At 35.7% G+C, this 21,111-nt stretch overlaps 1 protein-coding gene across 1 annotated transcript in view; it reads left to right on the forward strand.

Annotated features, from left to right (window-relative positions):
- The first annotated feature begins 864 nt into the window (after positions 1-864).
- prd1 (pleckstrin homology domain-containing protein pruning defect 1) overlaps positions 865-21,111 on the forward strand; it is a 274,327-nt gene continuing 254,080 nt past the window's right edge. Inside the window, exon 1 of the mRNA XM_090394672.1 lies at positions 865-1,069. Coding sequence (XP_090250798.1) covers positions 968-1,069 — 102 coding nt within the window. The 5' untranslated portion in view covers positions 865-967. The remainder of the gene's footprint in view (positions 1,070-21,111) is intronic.

Raw genomic sequence — 21,111 nt, forward strand, 5'->3', positions numbered from 1 at the left:
GGATGTCACATCAATGTAAATAAATACAAAGCCATACACTTTGGCGTGATTAGAAATTTATTGTCATATTATATTGGTGGGATTATGCTAGAAGAAACCGATGAGGCTAGGGATCTTGGATTGTAGGAAGATAGTAAGTTGAAGTTCGGGGGTTATGTAGCAGAGCCTGCAAATGCAACTCACAGATAATTTCAATGCTGAACTGAAACGAGCTTTCATATGTAAAGGTAAGGATGTTATTTTGTCTCTTTACAAGGCCTTGATAAGACCTCACTTGAACTATTGAGCAGGTCTGATCTCCGTAGTGATTCTGATACAGTGAAGAGATGCAAAGGAGAGTGTTAACGCCCCGTGCAAATGCACGTCTTGCACCTTCGGTAGACCCGGCCCTGGTATCTATTAATAATAATGATAATAATAATAATCTCTCTCTCTCTCTCTCTCTCTCTCTCTCTCTCTGTGTGTGTGTGTGTGTGTGTGTGTGTCATTTAAGAATTATCCGTTTTTTGGTCTGTTCATTTTATATTGGACTGGTTGTCAATATCTGGTTAATTCAAATTTAAAAGTAGTTTCTTACTATTATTGTACAATACTTATTACAATAGTTTTTTAAGAGGAGTAACATGGGAATTTTCCTAGTAATAATACCAATATAATAATACAGTAGTTGCATACTTTTCCTTAAGCAAACAACACTTCAAAATTGCCTGAAGTTGATTATATAAAATATTGCTGGGCGAGGGCGTCATGGCAATCAGCTGTATCACGGCATTGCGCACACACATCAAATGGTTTTATATGTTGTGAATTTAGTTTTGGTTTTGTTTAATTTCTTAGAGTTTTTATTAATTACGTCATGCTAATTTTAGAGTCTAATTTTATTTTTTTTTATAGTATGATGTTGAATTTAAATGTACTTTTTTTCTTAAAATATAAATAATGTGATTGATAATATGAACAAGCTATAATGGTTTCGCAAATTCCTGTTGGAGAGATGGTTGCAATTTTGCAAAAGAATGAAGAAATTAAAGATCAACTCCTTAGTGCTTTTCAAGTAGCCTTAAAACAGGTGAGTATGATTAGTGTCTATCGCTAGTCATAACTGTTTAAGTATGAAATGGTAATTATAATTATTGGAGTATATTTAAGTTGTCGATTACATGTTTTATTTATTTAGTTATTTATCCATTTTCTGTTATAATTTCCGAGATTGAATACTGTTGCAGAGAGTTCCGGTATTTCTTTCTTTCCTTTTTTTTTTTTAATCTTGAGATTGCATTTTTATTATTATTAGTATGTATCAAATATTATATATATTCCAATAGAAATTGCGAAGGAATTATATCTTCAACTTTCATTCAGTACTCGTAAACACAAAGCGTGAAAAAAGTAACTTGTATTATTAGTGCCACTACTAATTACTGTGACAAAATATTAAGGTTTAACAAGTAGGTTCCCCTGACATCCCCCCCTCTCCTAAGAGCGCACACGTTTTAGAAACAGTCGAGTAACTTTCATCAGAAAGTATAGGTAGCACTACAATTACGTCCCTTTAAATCTGTACATAAGAAGTCCATCGTCAAATCAATGTTGCTGCCCCATTCATTTTGTTTATATTCGAATACATTATGTGCAAACTAGCCAGAGATATTCAGTATAGCATGTTTGGCAATTTTGTAAATAAAACTGTTTTTATTCCTTCATTGTAGTTTAACAGTGAAATAATAGCTGGCTAATTTGAAAACTGAAAGATTTTATATGAAAAATGCTGTTATCAACTTCTAGGAATGACCACTTTTTTCCTCCTCCCTATCTTGTTATGTATTGAAAATTTCTTCTACATATATCCTGCAACCAATTCCCAGTAACTTATGTTTCCATCATATTTTCACTTTTCCTCATCAGCCAGATTTTGTAACCTATAAATCTTCACCCTGGCCTCATATGAAGTATTCTACAGATCTGACACTATCTTGGTCATATTTCTTTGAATGTTCTCCATTACTAGCTTATACTCAAGAAATGGGGGCAACCAAATCTATGTGTAATAGGCCAGAAGGCTGTATCAAATCTTTATAAAGAGGGATAATAACTTCCTTATTCATAGTGATCTGTTTTGTCCACTTTTGCTGTATACCCTGTCAACTTCATTTTCCTTTCCATCATTACCAGCCTTGTTAATTTGCATTTAAAGTCTAATTAATGCGATGCATGATTTGTTGCAACTCAACTTGCACATTCTTACACTTTGTCATTTTGAATTGGCAGGTACTATCCTTTGCCTCAATCATTTGGCAGATCTCTATATCGCATTTATTTACTGTTGCCCTCTCTAATTCAGTAACCCCAGTTGTTTGCTGTGATAGTGAATTATTATTATTCTTATTATTATTACAGACAACTCCAAGGAGTCCTTAGACTCCTCAAGGGAGCCCCTAAACATCATGTCAAGAACTATTCAACAGTTGTGCAGTATATATATCATACTTTGCTTTGACCTCATTCACAGTCATGGCACCCACAACAGACTGGTAACTTATTCCACTCATTCACTACTCTCCAAGCAATAAACCTAGTTCTAACACCCTTGCTAACTACACTCTTACTCAGTTTCCATGGATGGCCCTTAGTTCTCCCCCCCCCCAACACACCTGTTCTGAAAAATTTTTTCTTAATTAATCTTGTAAATCAATCATATCATCCCTTTTCTGCCTATCAACTGGTTTCTGTAACCCACAGATCTTCAACCCGCTCTCGTAAGGTTCGTTCCATAGACCTGCTACCATCTTGGTCACTCGCCCTCTGGATCCTCTCCACCTCCTCTTCATAACCAGGAAACCCTGGCACCCAGATCTGCATGCAGTAGTCAAGATGGGCCTTATCTAGGCTCAATAAAGAGGAACAATAACCTGTTTGTCTCTGCTCATCAAAGTGTTCTTCAGTAACCAAGGGATCTGATGGGCTGATTATCCTTTAAATTATCTCCAGTATCATTAATCTACAAATGAAACAGCCATGTATTAAGTACATTGCTGTTTCATTTGTACACCACTGATCATCTGCCTTTTCCTTTATTGTGCTCACCTTGATGTTTATCTGTCTATCACTTTCTTATCTTTCATACTTTGTAGCCATATATAATGGCTGCACATTGATGCTGCTAGACTGTACAAAGACATTTGACAACATACCATACTAACAAGATGAAGCTATTATATTTATTGAATTCTGCTGTTTACTTGTTATTAGAATGTTATCACATTACTTAGACATGATGTACATTTTGGCCACCTTCCAGGCTAAGAATGCAGCATCATTCTCCTCACTTTCTCATCCCATTCCTGGTACCTTTTTAAATTGTTTGTAGTTGCTAAAAGTGTGAGCTTTATTTTCATCTTTACATTGTAACTAATATCATTGTCCATGAAGACTTGATATCATTGTCGGTGAGAGTGACTATGAAGTGATCACATGGGTTGTAGGTGGTCATATGAGAACTTCTCTAAAGAAGGGAGATACGTGGAACTATGTGGCTGATGATTATGAAAACCTTAGATGACAATGGAAGGTAGAGCATGAAAAGAGGAGTTGAGTGGGAAGGAAACAGATGCTGCTTTGGCATTGATCGAGGACTATTTCACAACAGTGTGATGGCTGAGTGTATTCCGGAGGTGAAGAGGCTAAATGAGGTAGGGGTAAAATGGATGAATGAAGAGAATAAGTGTGAAATGTGGAAGAAGGAACTGCAATGGCAACACAAGATGAATTAACTGCTCATTGAAAGTGTTCAATGAGCAGTTAATCAGTATTTTATTCTCATGAAATACACTGATAAATTCCAGTGTAGAGGGCATGGTGGTGGTAAAGGAGGGACTGAGGGATGAATGAGCAAGTGGTATATGAGGAATTAAGTAAACTCATGTTAATAAAGCAGTAAGGCTTGACAATATATTGCTAATTCTTGAGGGAATGTTTTTTGGAATTAATGACACCTTTCAGACCTCTGTTTAACATGACATGCAGAAGCAAAGAGGTTATGGTTCCCTAGTCATGCATATGTGGCTTTGATCAGGACACATATGCACTACTATGTGCAGCTTTGGTCACCTGGTTTTGAAGGGGATGAGGATGTATTGGAGAGGGTTCAGAGATTTAATAAGTCAGTATCAGGTCTATGGAATGTCAGATATTATTATTGCACAATCACCTCCATGGAGTCATAAGATTCATCATGGGAAACCCAAACTATCAACACAATATCTGTCATACCTCTCCTTGAAGCACTCACACCTGACTCAGGCAATCCATTCCATTCATTTGCCACTCTTCAAGTGAAAAATCTAGTCCTTCTCATGCCCTTGCTGACCACGCTTTTATCCTTCCAGGGATGACCTCATGTTATACCCCCTACACACACACACACACACACACACCCACACCCAGGTGCTGAAATATTTCCTTTGCATTAATCCTATAAAAAATGCTTCTGTAACCAAGTAAATCCTGTGTCCTACCTTGGTTACTTCAGCAAAATGCTATCTAAACTTCAACTATCTATCAACTATTCACCCCAAAATCCCTGTCTTCATCGCTTTCCTGGAGTACAGTTCCCTCAGTGTGATACAAAGCTTGTAATCTTTGTATCCTAAAATGCATAACTTTATGCTTTTCCACATTAAATCAACATCTGTTATGTTTTGCCCATACTGTTAGCCTATTCAAATCATCCTACAAGCTCTCTACACCATCTTGATCAACTGCTATCTTACCCAACTTTGCACCATCGGCAAACAAATTGAAAAGCAGTTGTCGAAGCACACAGCCCTGCAGCATGCCACTAGTCACCTGCCTTCTTCTATCTGTCCATCAGCTACCTCTTTGTCCATATCACCAGTTTCATATTATGTAGCCATCTCCATTTGTTGCAGTTTGCATAATAGAGTTATATGTGGTATCGTGTCAAATCCTCCATTTCTTCATATAGCTTTTAGGCCAGGTCGTCTGTTCCAGTCTCATGCCATTGCTTTCTTGGTCTTCCAATTCTTCTTTTTCCATTTATTTTATATCTGTATAGTATTTTTGATAGTTTGCTATTGCCCTTTTGATTTAGATGTTCTAACCATTTTTGTTTATATTTACTTATATAGTAGTTAATTGGTTTTATATTTAAGGATTTTAAAATTTCTTTCATTTGTTTTATGGTTTCACTTGGTATATCCAGCTGTTTTCTCAGAAATTTCATTTCTGCTCTGTGAATCCATTTTTTCATTATTATTTTTTATGGTTCAAGTTTCACTTCCATATGGTAAAGTTGGCTTAGACAAGATGTTATGTAATCTGAATCCTCACATGTCTTTTGCAAAATTCAGCAGCATCATTATATAGCCATCCCTTTATCTAACTCAACTGTTACTATTATAAAAAGTTAGTAAATTATAAGGCATGAGCAACCTTTTACAAAGCCATGCCGTCCCTCAAGTATCATATTCTTATCCACCTATTCTTTCTTGAATTCTCTTTTTGATCAATTACTTTTACCACCATGCCTGAGATACTGATTGGTCTATAATTTGCTGCCACAGACTTAGATCCTCCTTTATGCAAGGGAATTTATTTTGTCCTCCTCCTACTCTCTTGAGACTCGGTCAGAGCTGAGACTTAAATTAAGTAGCCTATTCAAATTCATCACCATTTCTCCTTCAGATTTTTTAAAATTCAAGCCAATATCCCATCCAATCCTATGGCTGTAGTTGCATTCAGATTCTTCAATATCATAAGTAACTCCAGTTCATCAACCCTACACAACCTTGCAGCATGGTCATTCAGTAGCTCAACAATTTGTTCTGCCTTTGTCATCTCTCTACCATCTGCACTCCTTAAAGTTATCCTTCCATAAACATTCTTCCTTCTACTTGCCACGTAACGATATGAGGAGAATTGAGAGAATGTAACTTCTAGAGCCTTGTGAATAAAAGAAGAATAGGGAATATGATTGAGACATATAAGTTGATGAGGGTTTGTTGCCCCTCATCAACTGGTGGAGGAGATTTTTCATAGAGTAGAGGGACGCAAAGGTAGAACTAGAGACCATTTCTGTAAGCTGTATAAGGAAGGTATAAGCAAGGGTGTGAAAAGCGGGTTCTTTGCATGGAGTTGATGAGTGGAACGAACTGCTGAAAAGTGTGGCGAGTGCAGAGACCATAGTTTTAAGAGATTTTAGGCGCAGTCAATAATTTTTTTTATGAGAGAGAGAAAGAGAGAATTTAGCTCCTTTGATGAGTCCTTTGACTCCATGGGGGTCAGATAATAACTGCTTCTCATATCATGGTATCGCTGCATATTACTTTCTCTGCTTTCTGTTCCCATGCAGCTCGCTTTTCTCTTTCATTGCAGCTTTCTTTTATTTCTTTATTGCCCAGCTTTTTCGCACCAGTTTTCAAATGTCTGTTCAGTTCAGCGAGTTTAACTGTTTAACGAGCTTGGTCCTTGAAAGATTCCACATTAGTGCACTATTTATTTCATTACTGCTGCTCTCTTCATTCTCCACATATGTTAATTTCTTTCATGTTAGGTTTATTTTTCCAGCTGACTCTTGCATGATTTGAATTTTTTCACCTTGATTCCTATTCTAAATGCTCTCAGAGCATGGGGATAGTTTTTTGCATTTACTTCAGTTTAAAGCAGTGATGCAGTTTCTGCATCTTACTCATGTCAGTTATTTAATCTTCTCTTCTTCCCATCACCAAGTGACTTCTTTACCTCTCATCAATTCTGATGCTTTCAAAAATTCGGCATTCTGCTGGTTTGACTAATCTTTTTTGATAGCTGCATAAGTTCAGTTTTTTTCCCTGTCCCCACCCATGTGTCTCTGGTGCTATGGGTGCTGTTGGCTCAGCCTTAGATGTTGAGTGGGAGACCTAAGAATTAAAGCTTCTCAAATCTTGGCAAGTTTAAAACAACCATATTAAACAACCAGATTGGTTTTTTTAAAAAAAAAAAAAAAAAAAAAATATATATATATATATATATATATATATATATTCACTAGGGGGACTGCGCTTACGGCACCCAACCCCCTGAGTTCCAGGCTGGTAAGCCGGTTCTCCTTCAATTCTGATGACTCGAGACATGAGACAACAATGTAACAATAATGTGTTTGTCTCATGAAGGCAAACATATTGTTGGATGTTTCAAAACAATGAAGAGACAAAAAACATTACATAAAAACATTTCAAATTTCGGCTTATCTTTTTATATATGTAGAATAGATATCTACTACTGATTCTATTTAATTCAATTAAAGTCTTATGAGGGTGCTCCTTATAGGATTTGACTCTTCATTTAGTATAATTTAATTTCCTCCACTTATTGTTTCCTGGGTGTTATTACAATTTTAGCATTGTATGCCTGATGTCTCTGTAACAGATGAAATATTGAAATGATTAAACCTGCATTTAATTCTTTCTCTTTGTGCTGTCATTATTCCATTAAATTGTATCATGAGTTTAAACCAATGGCAAGCCTACATACTCGCTATTGACATTTCCTTTTCACCCATGTATGTAAATATATTGCATTCCTACGAAACTATTATTGTTTGCATTTCTTCTTCTCTTATGCAATCATCAGGAATAAATACCCCCCCCCCCCAATGATTTTTCTCTTTTTTTCCCTGAAAATGCAGTATCCCTTTTATTATCATTATTCGTGACACCTCCAAGGAGTCCAAAGACTCGTTGCGGGAGGACACCTAGTGTACAACTCTCCGTCTCCACCACTACCGAACCTCTACTACCAATCAACTACATCAGTGCCATCTACCGTCCACCACAACAAGTATTTTTTGTCTGTAAATTGCATGTGTTCTGAAGGGCTGATTTGTCTGTATGCGGGATGAAAAACCCGAGTTTCCGCCAGAAAAAACCCTGCTACCTCCGTATGTGATCGGCTAACTCATCTTCAATTGAAAAAGTCCATGTAAAGATTCCTCCTGTCACGACGGGAATCAAACTTAAGCCTTTTCCAATCGAAGGGCGCAGTGTACCGCTGTTCTTCCAATTGCGCTATGGAGGCCCTTTATGCAACCACCATAATCTTCTCTCACTTTCACTGATGCTTACACTTTTTGAATTTTTGTCCATTCTCAATCTTTATTCCAAAATCTTTGAGACAAAGCCTGATGATCACAATACAAAGATTGTGGAAAGATCTATATGCTCGCTGTCATGCTAATTTAGTTTCTGTATTTACCTTTTTTACTCTATCCTTATCCACTCAATTATTTTTTTTTTGTAGATGAGACACATAAACATGTCGAGTTTTTTAATCTGCTTCATAGTGATCACCAAAAATTTCTTTCTTTAGAATGGAAATGATGTGATCCTGTTTGTTGTTTTTGGGAAGACAAACGTACTTTATTTTGCATTCTTTGTTCCAAAAATTAAAGGAGTGGGTACAGGATTCAGACTTCATATGTCCTTCAAATGGTTCGAATATCATGGCCTTGAAACAGATAAAACTTGATTTGATAATTTGGTGACCTTGAACACTGTTTAAACTTGACTCAGTAAGATTTGATGATCTTCTTGACCTTGAAGGCTGCTTAAATTTGACTTTCAATACAATTAGATACTCTTCATGACTTAGAATGCTGTTCAAACTTGACCTTTTGAATTTGAATAACCTTGATGATCTTGAACACTGTTTAAGCTTGAACTTTAATATGATTTGAGCTTCAGATTAAAATTCTGTATATCGCAACCCAGATTTCTTAGCATTCTTTTTTTTGATGCCAGCATTATTTGATACTCAGTGGTGCAGCCATTTTAAGGTAGATAATTCAGCAAGAGTTTTGAGGGCAGTGCTAGCATGCAAAGATGGATGCAACACTTTATGCAAGCTGTTAAAAAAATAAGTATTACTGGAAAAGAAAGATATTGTGTTTATTTAATGACAATATTGGTTTTTAAGTTTGCACTATTTGAGTTAATGATTTTTTTGTATAATTGTGTGGTATTTAGTTAGGATTTTACTGGCTCTGTATTGTCTTCACATTTATTGATTATATTCAACATAGTGGCCACCAGTTGTAGTAATACCCTCCCCCATCATTTAAAAACTACTTGACTTATCTAGGCACTGTCAGCCCGGGGGGGGACTTTTGGCCTCAAGCACCACGTGACGCCACTGGGCACGGTCCTCTGCAACTATATGCCAGTCTCCAGCCCGACAGCCTTCAGATCCTCCTCCTCCTCCTGATCTGCCCATCTCCTTCTCGCCCTGGCAGCCTCCCCTGATCAAGGTCGGGCCTCCCACTCTTGTCTCACAGTCCTTTAGGGCCCATACAGTGCAGGTGCCCCAGCCACTGAAGACGCCAGGCTTAAAAACTACATTCTTCATAACCCAGTTGATGATTTTATAGCTTGCTACTCATCTTGTTGGTTATGTATGCATCTTGAAGATGTGGCAGTTGTGAGACAGGAATGTGTGCATGAAATTTAGGTAGTGGGAGGTGCATGGGGAACAAGTGTTTTGATCTCAGGATTTAGCAGTGGCGCAGATAATGTTTCAGAAATGGGCGATTTTCAGTTTGTGGATACTAGTAATATGTTGGAGAATGAAGAGAATATTGAAGACCTACATATTGATTTAGCCTTGTGTAATTTAGTGGACAGAGGTGGTTTGTCTGTTGACCCTGATTGTAAATGTCAATTGAAGGCAGAATGTTTGGGGAGAGAAAGAGAACTGCTGAGAAAGGAGATGGAAGGAATTAAGACTGAGTTGCAGGTAAATGAAGATCTTGGGATGATAGAGAGGTTGGCTGGTGTGAGACAAATGAGACTAGGTGTAAGACAGCAAGAGAGAGAGAGAGGAATCCAAGAGAATGGGAGAGAGTAGAAGAGAGGCAATTGTGGAAAGATGAGTGTGTGGAATCAAGGCATAGAGAGGGAAGAGGGAGAGTGGAGGAGAAAGCAGAGAGAGAGAGAGAGAGATTGGAGGCCATAAGAATCAGGGATGCCAGTGAGAGAAAGATGATTGAATCTGTTTGGAATATCATGTATGCAGATTCAATGATTGATTCAAGGTGTGCAGAGTACAGTGCCAGAGGAGTGTTTGCCTGTAGAAGCAGTAGTGTGTTGCAGTGAAGAGTGAAAGTGTGGAGGAGATGATTAGTAATGGTTGGGACGAATGACTTGTGAGGTAGTGCCAGGTTGAGTGTTAGGGAAGTAATAATGGCTATAAGAATGGTAGCAATAAACTGGTTTTTCTATATACAAATGCTAGGAGCATTAGGAATAAAGGGAATGAGTTTGTGGCATTGATCAACTCAGTCTCCGAAGATTATTGGTATCAGTGAAACTTGGTTAACTGAGGAGGATTTTCTAACAGGGATAGAAATTGAAGGGTATAGTATATTTCGGCAGGATAGGGAAGGTAAAGGTGGTGGTGATGGAGTAGTACTCATAAGAGATGAATTGTGCCCTATCAGGGTGGAGAATCTCAGTGGTGATGAGCAGGAAATGTTTAGGCAAATTAGTTTGGCAAGTGCAAAGCGAGCAATCATTATTATCGGCAGAGGATACGACATGCAGTAATACAGCAACTGAAATTTTGGATTTCTTGAGGAAAAACGGTCTTAGTCAGTATGTGGTGGAGGGAACATGAGGAGCAAGAGTTCTGAATTTAGTTATAGCATCAGAGGATCTGATTGTGACTGAGATGACATACTTGTGAGAGTTAAACTTTGATATCATCCAGGTCTAGCTACTCACTGATGAGACCTCAAAAAAGGTTGAAACCGGTCTGGATAGTGACCTCTCCTCATAATGTAAAGCAATATTACATCTCCCAGGAGTTGTGTGTTTTTACATTATGAGAAAATATCAAGGATAGTGAGGGAGCTTGCTCCACCTTGCTTCGAGTTGCCTTGGTGTGGTACTACCAGGTGGTCACTTACACTTGGATTCGCCAATAGTTTGTCGGCATGAAACTCTTAGATCATAGTTTTCAATCTTAGAGTTTTGCATACTGGCTGTAAAATAATAAGGGATTTCTATCCCCTTAATTTAATTAACTTTGCCAGAAAAATAGCCGTTTGGCTTTTCATCTTAGTTATAAAAAAGGAATTGGTTGCTGACAATTATAAAAAAAAGTACCTTTCACAAAGCATCCTTTTATAGTGACTGATTCCATTATCAAAGCAATGAGGGGGGCCCCGAGCACTCTGGTACCTTGGGCCCTGCCTACATTGAAAAAAAGTGTATGGCCCTAAGTATATGCATAATCAAAGTATGAGAGGAAATTATTTGGGTAATCTCATGGAGTTCTTTTAGTATATGGAAAGTAAAAGGAAGAATGATAATGGAAGAATAATCTTGATGAATACCTGAATACCAGTGGTAGGGAGGTAACTGTAGCTGATGAAATGGTTGAATTACTAAGTGATCACTTTGCTAGAATATATCCAGGTGAAGATAGTGCAGTTACAAGAGAGGCATGGACTTATATGAAAATAGAGATAGATGAACTGTGGTACATATGATATTACAGAACCTTGATGTAAATACAGCTATAGGATTAAATGGTATACCAGCTCAAGTATTACAAGAGGATGCTAGGGAATTGGAATAGCCTGACCCTATTGTTTAATTTAAGTCTCAGCTCTGGGTTGGTCTCGAGGTGGTGGAAAGAGGAGAAAATAGTTACATTGCATAAAAATGCTTGAAGATTGATCAAATTATCAATTAATCAGTACACAGGAGTGGTGGAAAAGAAAATTCCAGGAATGGGTGGATAGAAATTGGAATACTATATACAGGGGGAGGGGTCATATAGTGTTTTGTGAAGGGGAAGATGCATCAGTAACATACCTTTTATAATACAGCAATAGGTTGGATAAAGGTAATGGGTATACTGTGATATTGCTAGGCTTTGCAAATGCAAATGCTTTTGACAGGATACCACATGGAATTCTGATATATGAACTTCAGCAAAGGGGAATGGATATAAAGTTGATGTGGATAACAAGGTGGTTAATGGAGAGATACCTGACAGTAGTTTAGTAGAAGACATGGGATTAGTGGCATGCTGCAGGGCTCTGTATTTGGGCCACTGTTATTTAATTTGTACATTAATGATATAGGAGATGATCTGAGAGGGGGGGTGGAGTATTCGTTGATGAGCCAGTGATGCAAAATCAAATTCCTTATATGTACTCCTAGGTGGTGGTGGGGGATGAATGTACAGAATATTACAATAGTGCTACATGAAATAAATAGTTAATTACTGTCTTCCTATCAATAATTTAGCTCCAAATTAATCTGCTATCCATCAAGACTCCAGTTTTATCATATCTTATATTTCTGTCGGATAGGGGAGCCCACCATGTGTGTGTGTGTATATATATATATGGTGGGGTGGTCCGAATATACTGAATAAGGACTCGTGGACCAACAGGGCCATAAGGGGCAATCATCTTGATTGTAAGGGAAGCAGCACTCCCATGGACCCCTAGCTGGATCTATCCTCTCCTTCTTCTACTTTGAGGAAGACCCACTTACTTTAATCTTTCCTATAAGGCCTTATCAGCCAACTCTTCTTACTTTATGACCCTTGTGCTATTAGAGTACTCGAGGGCCATGGGGTCTTTTCATTTCTGGCCTCACAACTATGTCCTCTCTATAAACCTTACTATATTTCTTCTATAATCTACCCTTTCCCCCTTCAATATACCCTATTCCTCCTATGGGTTTAAATTCGGAAGAAGGCGAGTTCAGAAGCCTTAAGGTAGCAGCCGTACCACTGAACTATTCCATCGTCAGGCTAGTCCCCTGACATGGAGAACATAACCATACTTGTAAGCTGACAGAAAAAGATAATCGGATTGAATCTATGGGAAACGACCCTGGAATGGAAAAGGGAAAACAAAAATGGAAACGACAAAATATAATACACATAGCAAACTGGAATGTAAGAGGAATAGCATATAAAGAAATAGAATTAGACCAGTTATTAAATGAAAGAAATTTTAAAATAGCAGTAATCACTGAAACAAAAAAGAAATTAAAAGGAACTATGAGAACTGAAAATTTTAATGTGATATACAGTGGAGTCGACAGAGACCAAAGAGCACAAGCAGGAGTCATGATTTGGATTCATAACACCCTTTCAAAACAGTTAAAACATTATAAATTATGGAATGAAAGAATAATAGAAGCTAGAATAAAAATAGATAGAGGCTATTTAACAATAATTGGTTTATATGCCCCAGAAGAAGGAAGAGAACAGGATAATATTGATTTTTATAATCAGCTACAAAACATATATAATAAAATAAATAAAAATGATTACATAATTTTAGCAGGAGACTTAAATGCAAGAATTGGAAACACAAAAATTAATAATAATATAGGAATACATGGAGAACACACTCTAAACAGAAATGGTAAAAAATTGATTGACTTTGTAGTTTATAATAACCTAAAAATAATGAATTCCTTCTATAAACATAAAGACATACATAAATATACTTGGGCAGCAAGAGGATGGAAATCAATATTAGATTACTTCATATTAAATGAAAAGACATCAAAATTTTCACTAGATGTTAGAGTTCACAGAGGATATGAAATAAGCAGTGACCACTTCCTTGTTAAAATAAAATTAAGATTACCACCTAAATGGCTACAAGTAACAAGAACAGAAAGAAAAATTGAAACATTTGTTTATAAAACTGGACTATTGAATGACACAAATGTACAATGGCTATATGAACAAAGAATTAACCAGTATCTAGATAAAATAAAACAAAATGAAGAAATAGAAATAGAATGGCTTAATATAAAAACGATACTAAATGCAGCAGCAAATGAAAGCTTAGGAAAGACCAAAAAATTCAATAAAAGAAAAAAACTGAAGATCTGGGATGATACAATCAAAGAAATAATCAAAAGAAAAAAGAAGCCTATCACAAATGGTTAAGCAGTAAAAGATTAGAAGATGAAATGGAATATAAAAGAATAAGAGCCATAGCTAAAAGAGAAGTCAGAAAAAGACATAGAGAATCATGGAATAAATTTGTTTCTAATTTAGAACATGATTTATATAAAATAAGACCCAACGTATATAAGATTTTGAAACACCTAAATGCAGATACCAAAGAAAACATAAAATTAAACACTGAATTGAAATTAGAAGAATTTCTAAATTACTACACAGAACTGTGGACAGACAAATATTTTAAAAAAGACAACTGGCAAACAATTAACGGAAATGAAAAGGAAATAACTGAAGAAGAATTAGAAATCAGCCTGAAAGAAACAAGAAACGGAAAATCACCTGGAGAAGATAAGCTAGGTTCAGAACTATATAAATATGCAGGAACAAGATTCAAAGAAAGACTCCTATTATTTTTAAATAAAATTTACTCAGCTGGTATCCCCGCAATAGAATGGAAAAAAAGCAATTGTGATTCCTATCTTTAAGAAAGGTAATAGAGATGACCCTAAAAACTATAGAGGTATCAGTATACCAAATTCATGTTACAAAATATACAGCAGAATCTTAAATAACAAACTAATGAAATATTCCGAAAACTTTATTCTAGAGGTACAAAATGGATTTAGAAAAGGACGATCATGTATAGACCCAGCCTTCTGCCTAAAATTAATAATAGAGAAAAGAAGAGAATATAATTTAGAAACACATATTGCATTTATTGACTTTGAAAAAGCATTTGACAAAGTTAAAAGAAACATATTATTCAACATATTAAAAGAAAGACAAATACCAAATAATATACTAAAAGCTGTCACAAGTATATATGAAAATAATCAAATACAAATAAGATTAAAACATGAGCTATCATATACAAGAAAGATAAACCAAGGGGTCCGACAGGGATGTCCCCTCTCAGCAACTCTTTTTAATATCTACTTAAATGAAATAATAATAAAATGGAGTAAAAATTTACATCAAGGAATTAAACTTTCACCTACAGTTAACTTAAACACTCTCCTCTTTGCAGATGACCAAATAATAATTACAAATTCTGAAGATAACTTACAGAAAGCTATTTTAAATCTAAATGAGATATCCAAAGATTATGGTATGATAATATCAACGGAAAAATCAAAAACTATGGCCTTTAAAGGACAAGATCCAGCAAGAACTAAAATAGTATTAGATAACAAGATCTTAGAACAGGTGAATTCATTTAACTACCTAGGATGTATGATCACTTATGAAAATGAAAAAGATATAAACATAAAAATTGCAAAATATTTAAAAATAACAGGAGTAATTAACTCTATATTTAAACCAAACCTAGTTCAAAAACAAACCAGGCTAAAAGTATACAATACATTTGCCCTACCGGTCTTAATGTATGGAAGCGAAATCTGGACAATAAAACAAAAAGACAAACAAAGATTAACAACAGCAGAAATGAAGTTTATGAGAAAAACTGCAAAGTATACCCTATTTGATCACAAAAGAAACGAAGACATTATGAAAGAATTAAACCAAGAACTAGTAATTGAAAAAATTAAAAAATATAAACATAGATGGATGGAACACATTCAAAGAATGAAAACAGAAAGATTACCAAAACAAGCCTTAAAGTACAAGCCATTAGGAAAAAGAAAACCAGGACATCCTCTTAAACGATTCAACGATGACCTCTAAGGCTGGAACAGGCCATACTAGGCCTAAATCCTTGATACGTATGATGATGATGATGATATTTCTGTCTTTTAAAGTACATCTTACTGTTTTAATTAACTGAAGTCTTGTTCTTCTGGGTTCTTTTTTCTCTCATCCTGAAAAAAAAAAAAAAAAAAAAAAAAACGCTTGGGTGGAGCAATAGTCAATAAAGATTGTTGAAATTTTGAAGGTTGAATTGATTGGTGGTCAAAGCAGAATAGATGTCAATTTAATGTGGCAAAGTGTAAGCTTTTGCAAATAAACGCTTACCCTTCTCATCACTGTTTTGTGATGAGAAGATTACCAATTTGTACCATGTTCATTAAATTGTACTCCAGAAAACTGATGAAGCCAGGGATTTGGGAGCATTCATGGATAGCAAGTTAAAGTTAAGAGGGCTAAAATCTTTATGTATAAAACTGAAACAATTCATCAGATTACATGATTACTGAAGAATACATTGTGCAGAGATAAATAGGTTTATACCTCTTTATAAGACCCCATCTTGACTACTATACACAGATCTGGTCACCTGGGTTTCTTGGGTATGCTTTCCACATTCTTCTCATCATGTATTCCACAATGTGCCACCATCTTGGTAGCAGATCATGGAATGCACTTTATGAGGATAGGTTAAAGATTTGTGGGTCAGAAATCTTGAACCTGTCCTCATAAATTGCTGAAAGTTTTTTACAGAATTGATACAGCGAATATATATATATTTTTTTTTTTTGATAGGCTCCTCTCTTCAACAGGTATAGTGGTGGGAGAACCAGGGGCAATCTTTGGAAATTGAGCAAGAGTTGTGGTTAGTTAGCAAGGATGTGAGGACTGATTTTTTGCTTGAAAAGTAATGGATAAGTGGAATAGGTTTCCAGGTTTGTTGTGGGTTCTATGACTGTGAATGAATTGAGGGTAAAGTAAGATGGGTTTTGCACAAATATTTGTCAGTGCTTCTTCAGGGCCTCCTTTGATGAGTCTATGGACCTCATGGAGTTGGCTGTGTAATAGTAGTAGTAATAATAATAATAATACTTCTAAATCCGCTTCAAAACGAAATAGGATTATGATTTTCAGATTAACAAAAATACAAGCAAAATGCACTTGTTGAAAAATCCTTTTTTCATTTTCTGTTGTGGATGCACCTGCTGCTGATATCCAGTTAGACTTAATCGATCTCTAGAATAATGATGTATTGGAGACTTGACAAAGAAAATGTAAATATTTTGTCTTCAAACAATTGTATGATCTGTAAATCACTACCATACACTGTGATATCAGTTCACTATTATACCTTGTCTTGAATATATTTAGTGCCACCACTTACTCTGGCATTGCATTCTACTCATTCATCATCCACCAAGCAAAAAATCTACTCCTCACTTTCTTACCCGCATAACCTTGGGACAGTTTCCAGGGATAACCTCTCATTCTCCCATTGCACATTACTTTGATAGGCTCCTCTCACCAACTTCTTAATCTTCACCTCTCCTATCTCCCAAGCTCTGCTGACTCAGTCTGTTCTTATACTCAATATTTCACAATCCTGGGAGAGTTATTCACCTCTGCATCTTCTCAAATGTTTCCTTATTGCCAATATAGTCAGGTGACCAGATCTATGTGCAGAAATCCCAATGTGGAAATATCATATCATTATCCATACATGTAAGTATTCTTTGTATTGCAGTAACAGTTTTCTGGGTCACTGTTAAATCTTTTTTGCAATATTTCCCTAGAACTTCAATTCTCTATCAACCAAGATCTCCAGATACCTTGCCTACTCTGCAAAGTTCTTACAATATAGTAAACCTCATTTTATCTTCTCTGTCCAGAGTTTATAACTTTGATTTAAAAAAAAAAAAAAAAAAGAAATCGATGTGACATTCCTATTCTTTAGCCCAAAGCACCAACCTATTCAAATTCTCTCATCACATCAGAACTTCTTGACTTTGATTTTCCTTACTTACCATTAACAGCAAACAGCTGAAAATCTCCTTTCACACCATGAACTATATTATTGATATGTAAGTTAACAGCAGGATCCTTGACTGAACCCTTTGCTACCCCCACTTGTTACCCTCCTCTTTCAGGACACTGCATCCTTATACACAACTCTGGCTCCTATCAGTCAACTGGTACCAAACAACTATCCATTTCATCAAATGCAATTTCAACAGTACTCGATCAAATGCTTTAGCAAAATCCAGATAAATCACTGTAAAGTGTTAGTGAACAATGATTGAAAGAAAAATTCATTTATGCAGGCACTTTTTTGCCAATAGTTGTTTTCTCTTTAATTCTGTCTTTGATATCCTTTTCCAGAAATTCCTCTTGGTGTCTCCTAAGATTTCTTTTATGACCTTTTTCCTGGACATTCACCTGCTTCAATTATATTAGATGCTTTGCTAATTGGTTCATCTTTATACTTACTTTACAGTAAATTTCTCAGATGTAATGCAGTATGCTACCAAACATGTTTAATGTTGTGCAGAGGGAAACTGCCATCAGGTATAGTTACCTGAAAATGAAGCTGAAATACTGGCAAATGTAAGAAGTTGCAGACAAGTGGAAAATGCTCGAGAGAGAAAGAGAGAGAATTTTTGTAATGCAGATGTAATGCAGTATGCTACCAAACATGTTTAATGTTGTGCAGAGGGAAACTGCCATCAGGTATAGTTACCTGAAAATGAAGCTGAAATACTGGCAAATGTAAGAAGTTGCAGACAAGTGGAAAATGCTCGAGAGAGAGAGAATTTTTGTTACCTAGTGTGAAACCACCACCCTGCATATTGGTGGCCTGATCTGGCTTAAAATGTAATATCTAGTTTCTAGAGCAGTGAACCAGATTATCAAACACTTAACTCACTAATAGCACTAAATATGTAATAGATGGTTTATAGTCCTCTGTTACTCCCATTTTTTGCAGAATTCACATCAAAAATAAATACAGCCAGCAGTTAATGCTACTTTGAAAATAGTGGATTATCAAAGGCAAATTCCACTGCCCAAAATTGTGATCAGTATTAGTAAACACATTATATAAATAATATTCTGATAAATACAAAAAAAATAAAAAAGCTTGACTAATACACACACACACACCTACCTATCTGAGTGCTTACATGAAATGTGTTTAGGTGAATATTACAACTAATTTTGTTGACTCCTTCACCCTTAGATATATAGTGAGCATTCCATTATAAGTATTCCATCTCTGAAAGTAATAATATAAACATATGCAGGTGTCACTGATACAAGTCTGTCATGGCTGCATGAAAGCTCAAAGAAAGATACCAAGAAATTATATACTTGGGTTTTAATCCTTTACCCAAGGAAGCAAAACAATGTTTTGCATGTAAAATATATTCATGTCTGAGCTACTTGTATATGGAGGCTAATAACTTCACATCACTTGCCTTAGTATGTATCCCATATATATATATCTTCTTCTTATTGTGCTATCTTCTATCGAAGGTCAGCGACCATCTTGGTGAACAAACTGCGGTCTTGTGCTAATCTGAGCAGTTGTGCACTGCTCTTTCCTGTCCACGTCTTGATGTTGTCAAACCATGATATTCTTTTTCTAGTCCCTCTAGTTCCTTTGCCACCAATTCTTCCTATCAAAATAGTTTGTAGAAGTTGCTGTTTCTCATGATGTGGCCAAGATATGATGTTTTTCATTTCTTGATTATTTGTACAAGATGTTTAGCTTTGCCAATAGATTTTAAGACATCTTCATTGGTAATTTTTTCTGTCCATGATATCTTTAGCATTCTTCTGTATAGCCACATCTCAAAGGCTTCGATTTTCTTGATGGTTGTGTTCTCAGAATAGTGTTCTCATTTTCATGAAGGACTGCCGTGCAACTTCAATCCTTGTCTTTATATCTATTTCTGGATCCCACCGTTCATTAAGCCAGCAACCAAGATATTTATATCTTGACACTTGATCAATATTTTTCCCATTGAGTGTCAGTTTCATTGATGAGGCTGGATGTTTGCTGATGATCATGTATTTTGTCTTGTTGATGTTTATATTTATTCCCATTCTTTGGCTTTCTATGTATACTCTGTCAATGAGTTTTTGGAGATCCATAATATTATCTGCAATTAGCACGGTGTCATCTGCATATCGAAGGTTGTTAACAATCTTTCCATTTATTGTGATTCCCTCTGAACATTCTTCCAATGCTTTTTTAAAGATTACCTCTGCATATATGTTGAACAGGAGTGGTGAGAGCACACATCCTTGTCTCACTCCTCTTTTGATGTTAATATCACTGGTGGTAATGTCTAATTGAACGGTAGCTGACTGATTCCAATACAGATTTGTTATTAGTCTTATGTCTTGTTCGTCTAGCCTTATTTGTTGAAGGACTTCTATTAAGTTAGCGTGTCTGACTTTGTCGAATGCTTTTTCAAAATCTATGAAACACATAAAGACAGATTTCTGTTTTTTTATGCATTTTTTATCAATATTTGGGTACAGAAAAGGGCCTCTCTAATACCAAAACCATTCCGAAAGCCGAATTGTGTTTCACTTAGAGTTTCTTCACTTTTTCTATAAATACGATTCTGAATTACTTTCAAAAATATTTTTAATGTTTGGCTCATTAGACTAATAAGTCGGAAGTCACCACAAGAATTCGCTTTGGGTTTCTTTGGTACAGTGATGAATATAGATTTGAGCCAATCTGATGGAAATTCATCACTTTCATATATTTTATTAAATAGTTTTTCAAGAAGTTTGATGTTATCTGGTTCTATTAATTTTAAAAATTCTGTTTGCACACCATCTGGTCCACTGGCTTTTCCTGTTTTACTTATTCGTATAGCATTCTCTATTTCACATTTCATGATTGCTGGTCCTTGAATGTTATCTTTTATATTTATAGGCTTCTGTCTAGTATCATTGAAAAGTTCTGTTACATATTTTATCCAAATCTGTGCTTTATTCTCTTCTAGAACTATTTTTCCATTTTCGTCTCTTAGAGACACTATTTGCTTTTTCCTCAGTTTTCCAGAAATTTCCATTAACAAGAAAATGATTTTCCAATTTATTGCACAGTTCAAATAAAAAAAAAAAAAAAAAAAAAAAATCAAGTTTATAAAATTACTTGGTATCCTTAATACACACACACACACACACACACACACACACACACACACACACACACACACACACACACACACACACACACACACACACACACACACAGTCGTGTCTCTTTTTATGCGGTAGATGCATTCCACAGCAAACCGCATATAAAAAATCGCACAAAAAAGGCTTAGCTTGCGTTGAAAAATTAGGGATACGTTCCATAATTTTCTAAAACCACATAATACCGAAGCAACAAATTAAAATAAACCTAAAATTGCATAAAAAAGTTTATAAAAATTCAGGAAAATA

This window comes from Typopeltis vanoorti, chromosome 6 (assembly GCF_054136105.1).
Source record: "Typopeltis vanoorti isolate ZY-2024b chromosome 6, IOZ_Tvanoo_1.0, whole genome shotgun sequence".
NCBI lineage: Eukaryota > Metazoa > Arthropoda > Arachnida > Uropygi > Thelyphonidae > Typopeltis > Typopeltis vanoorti.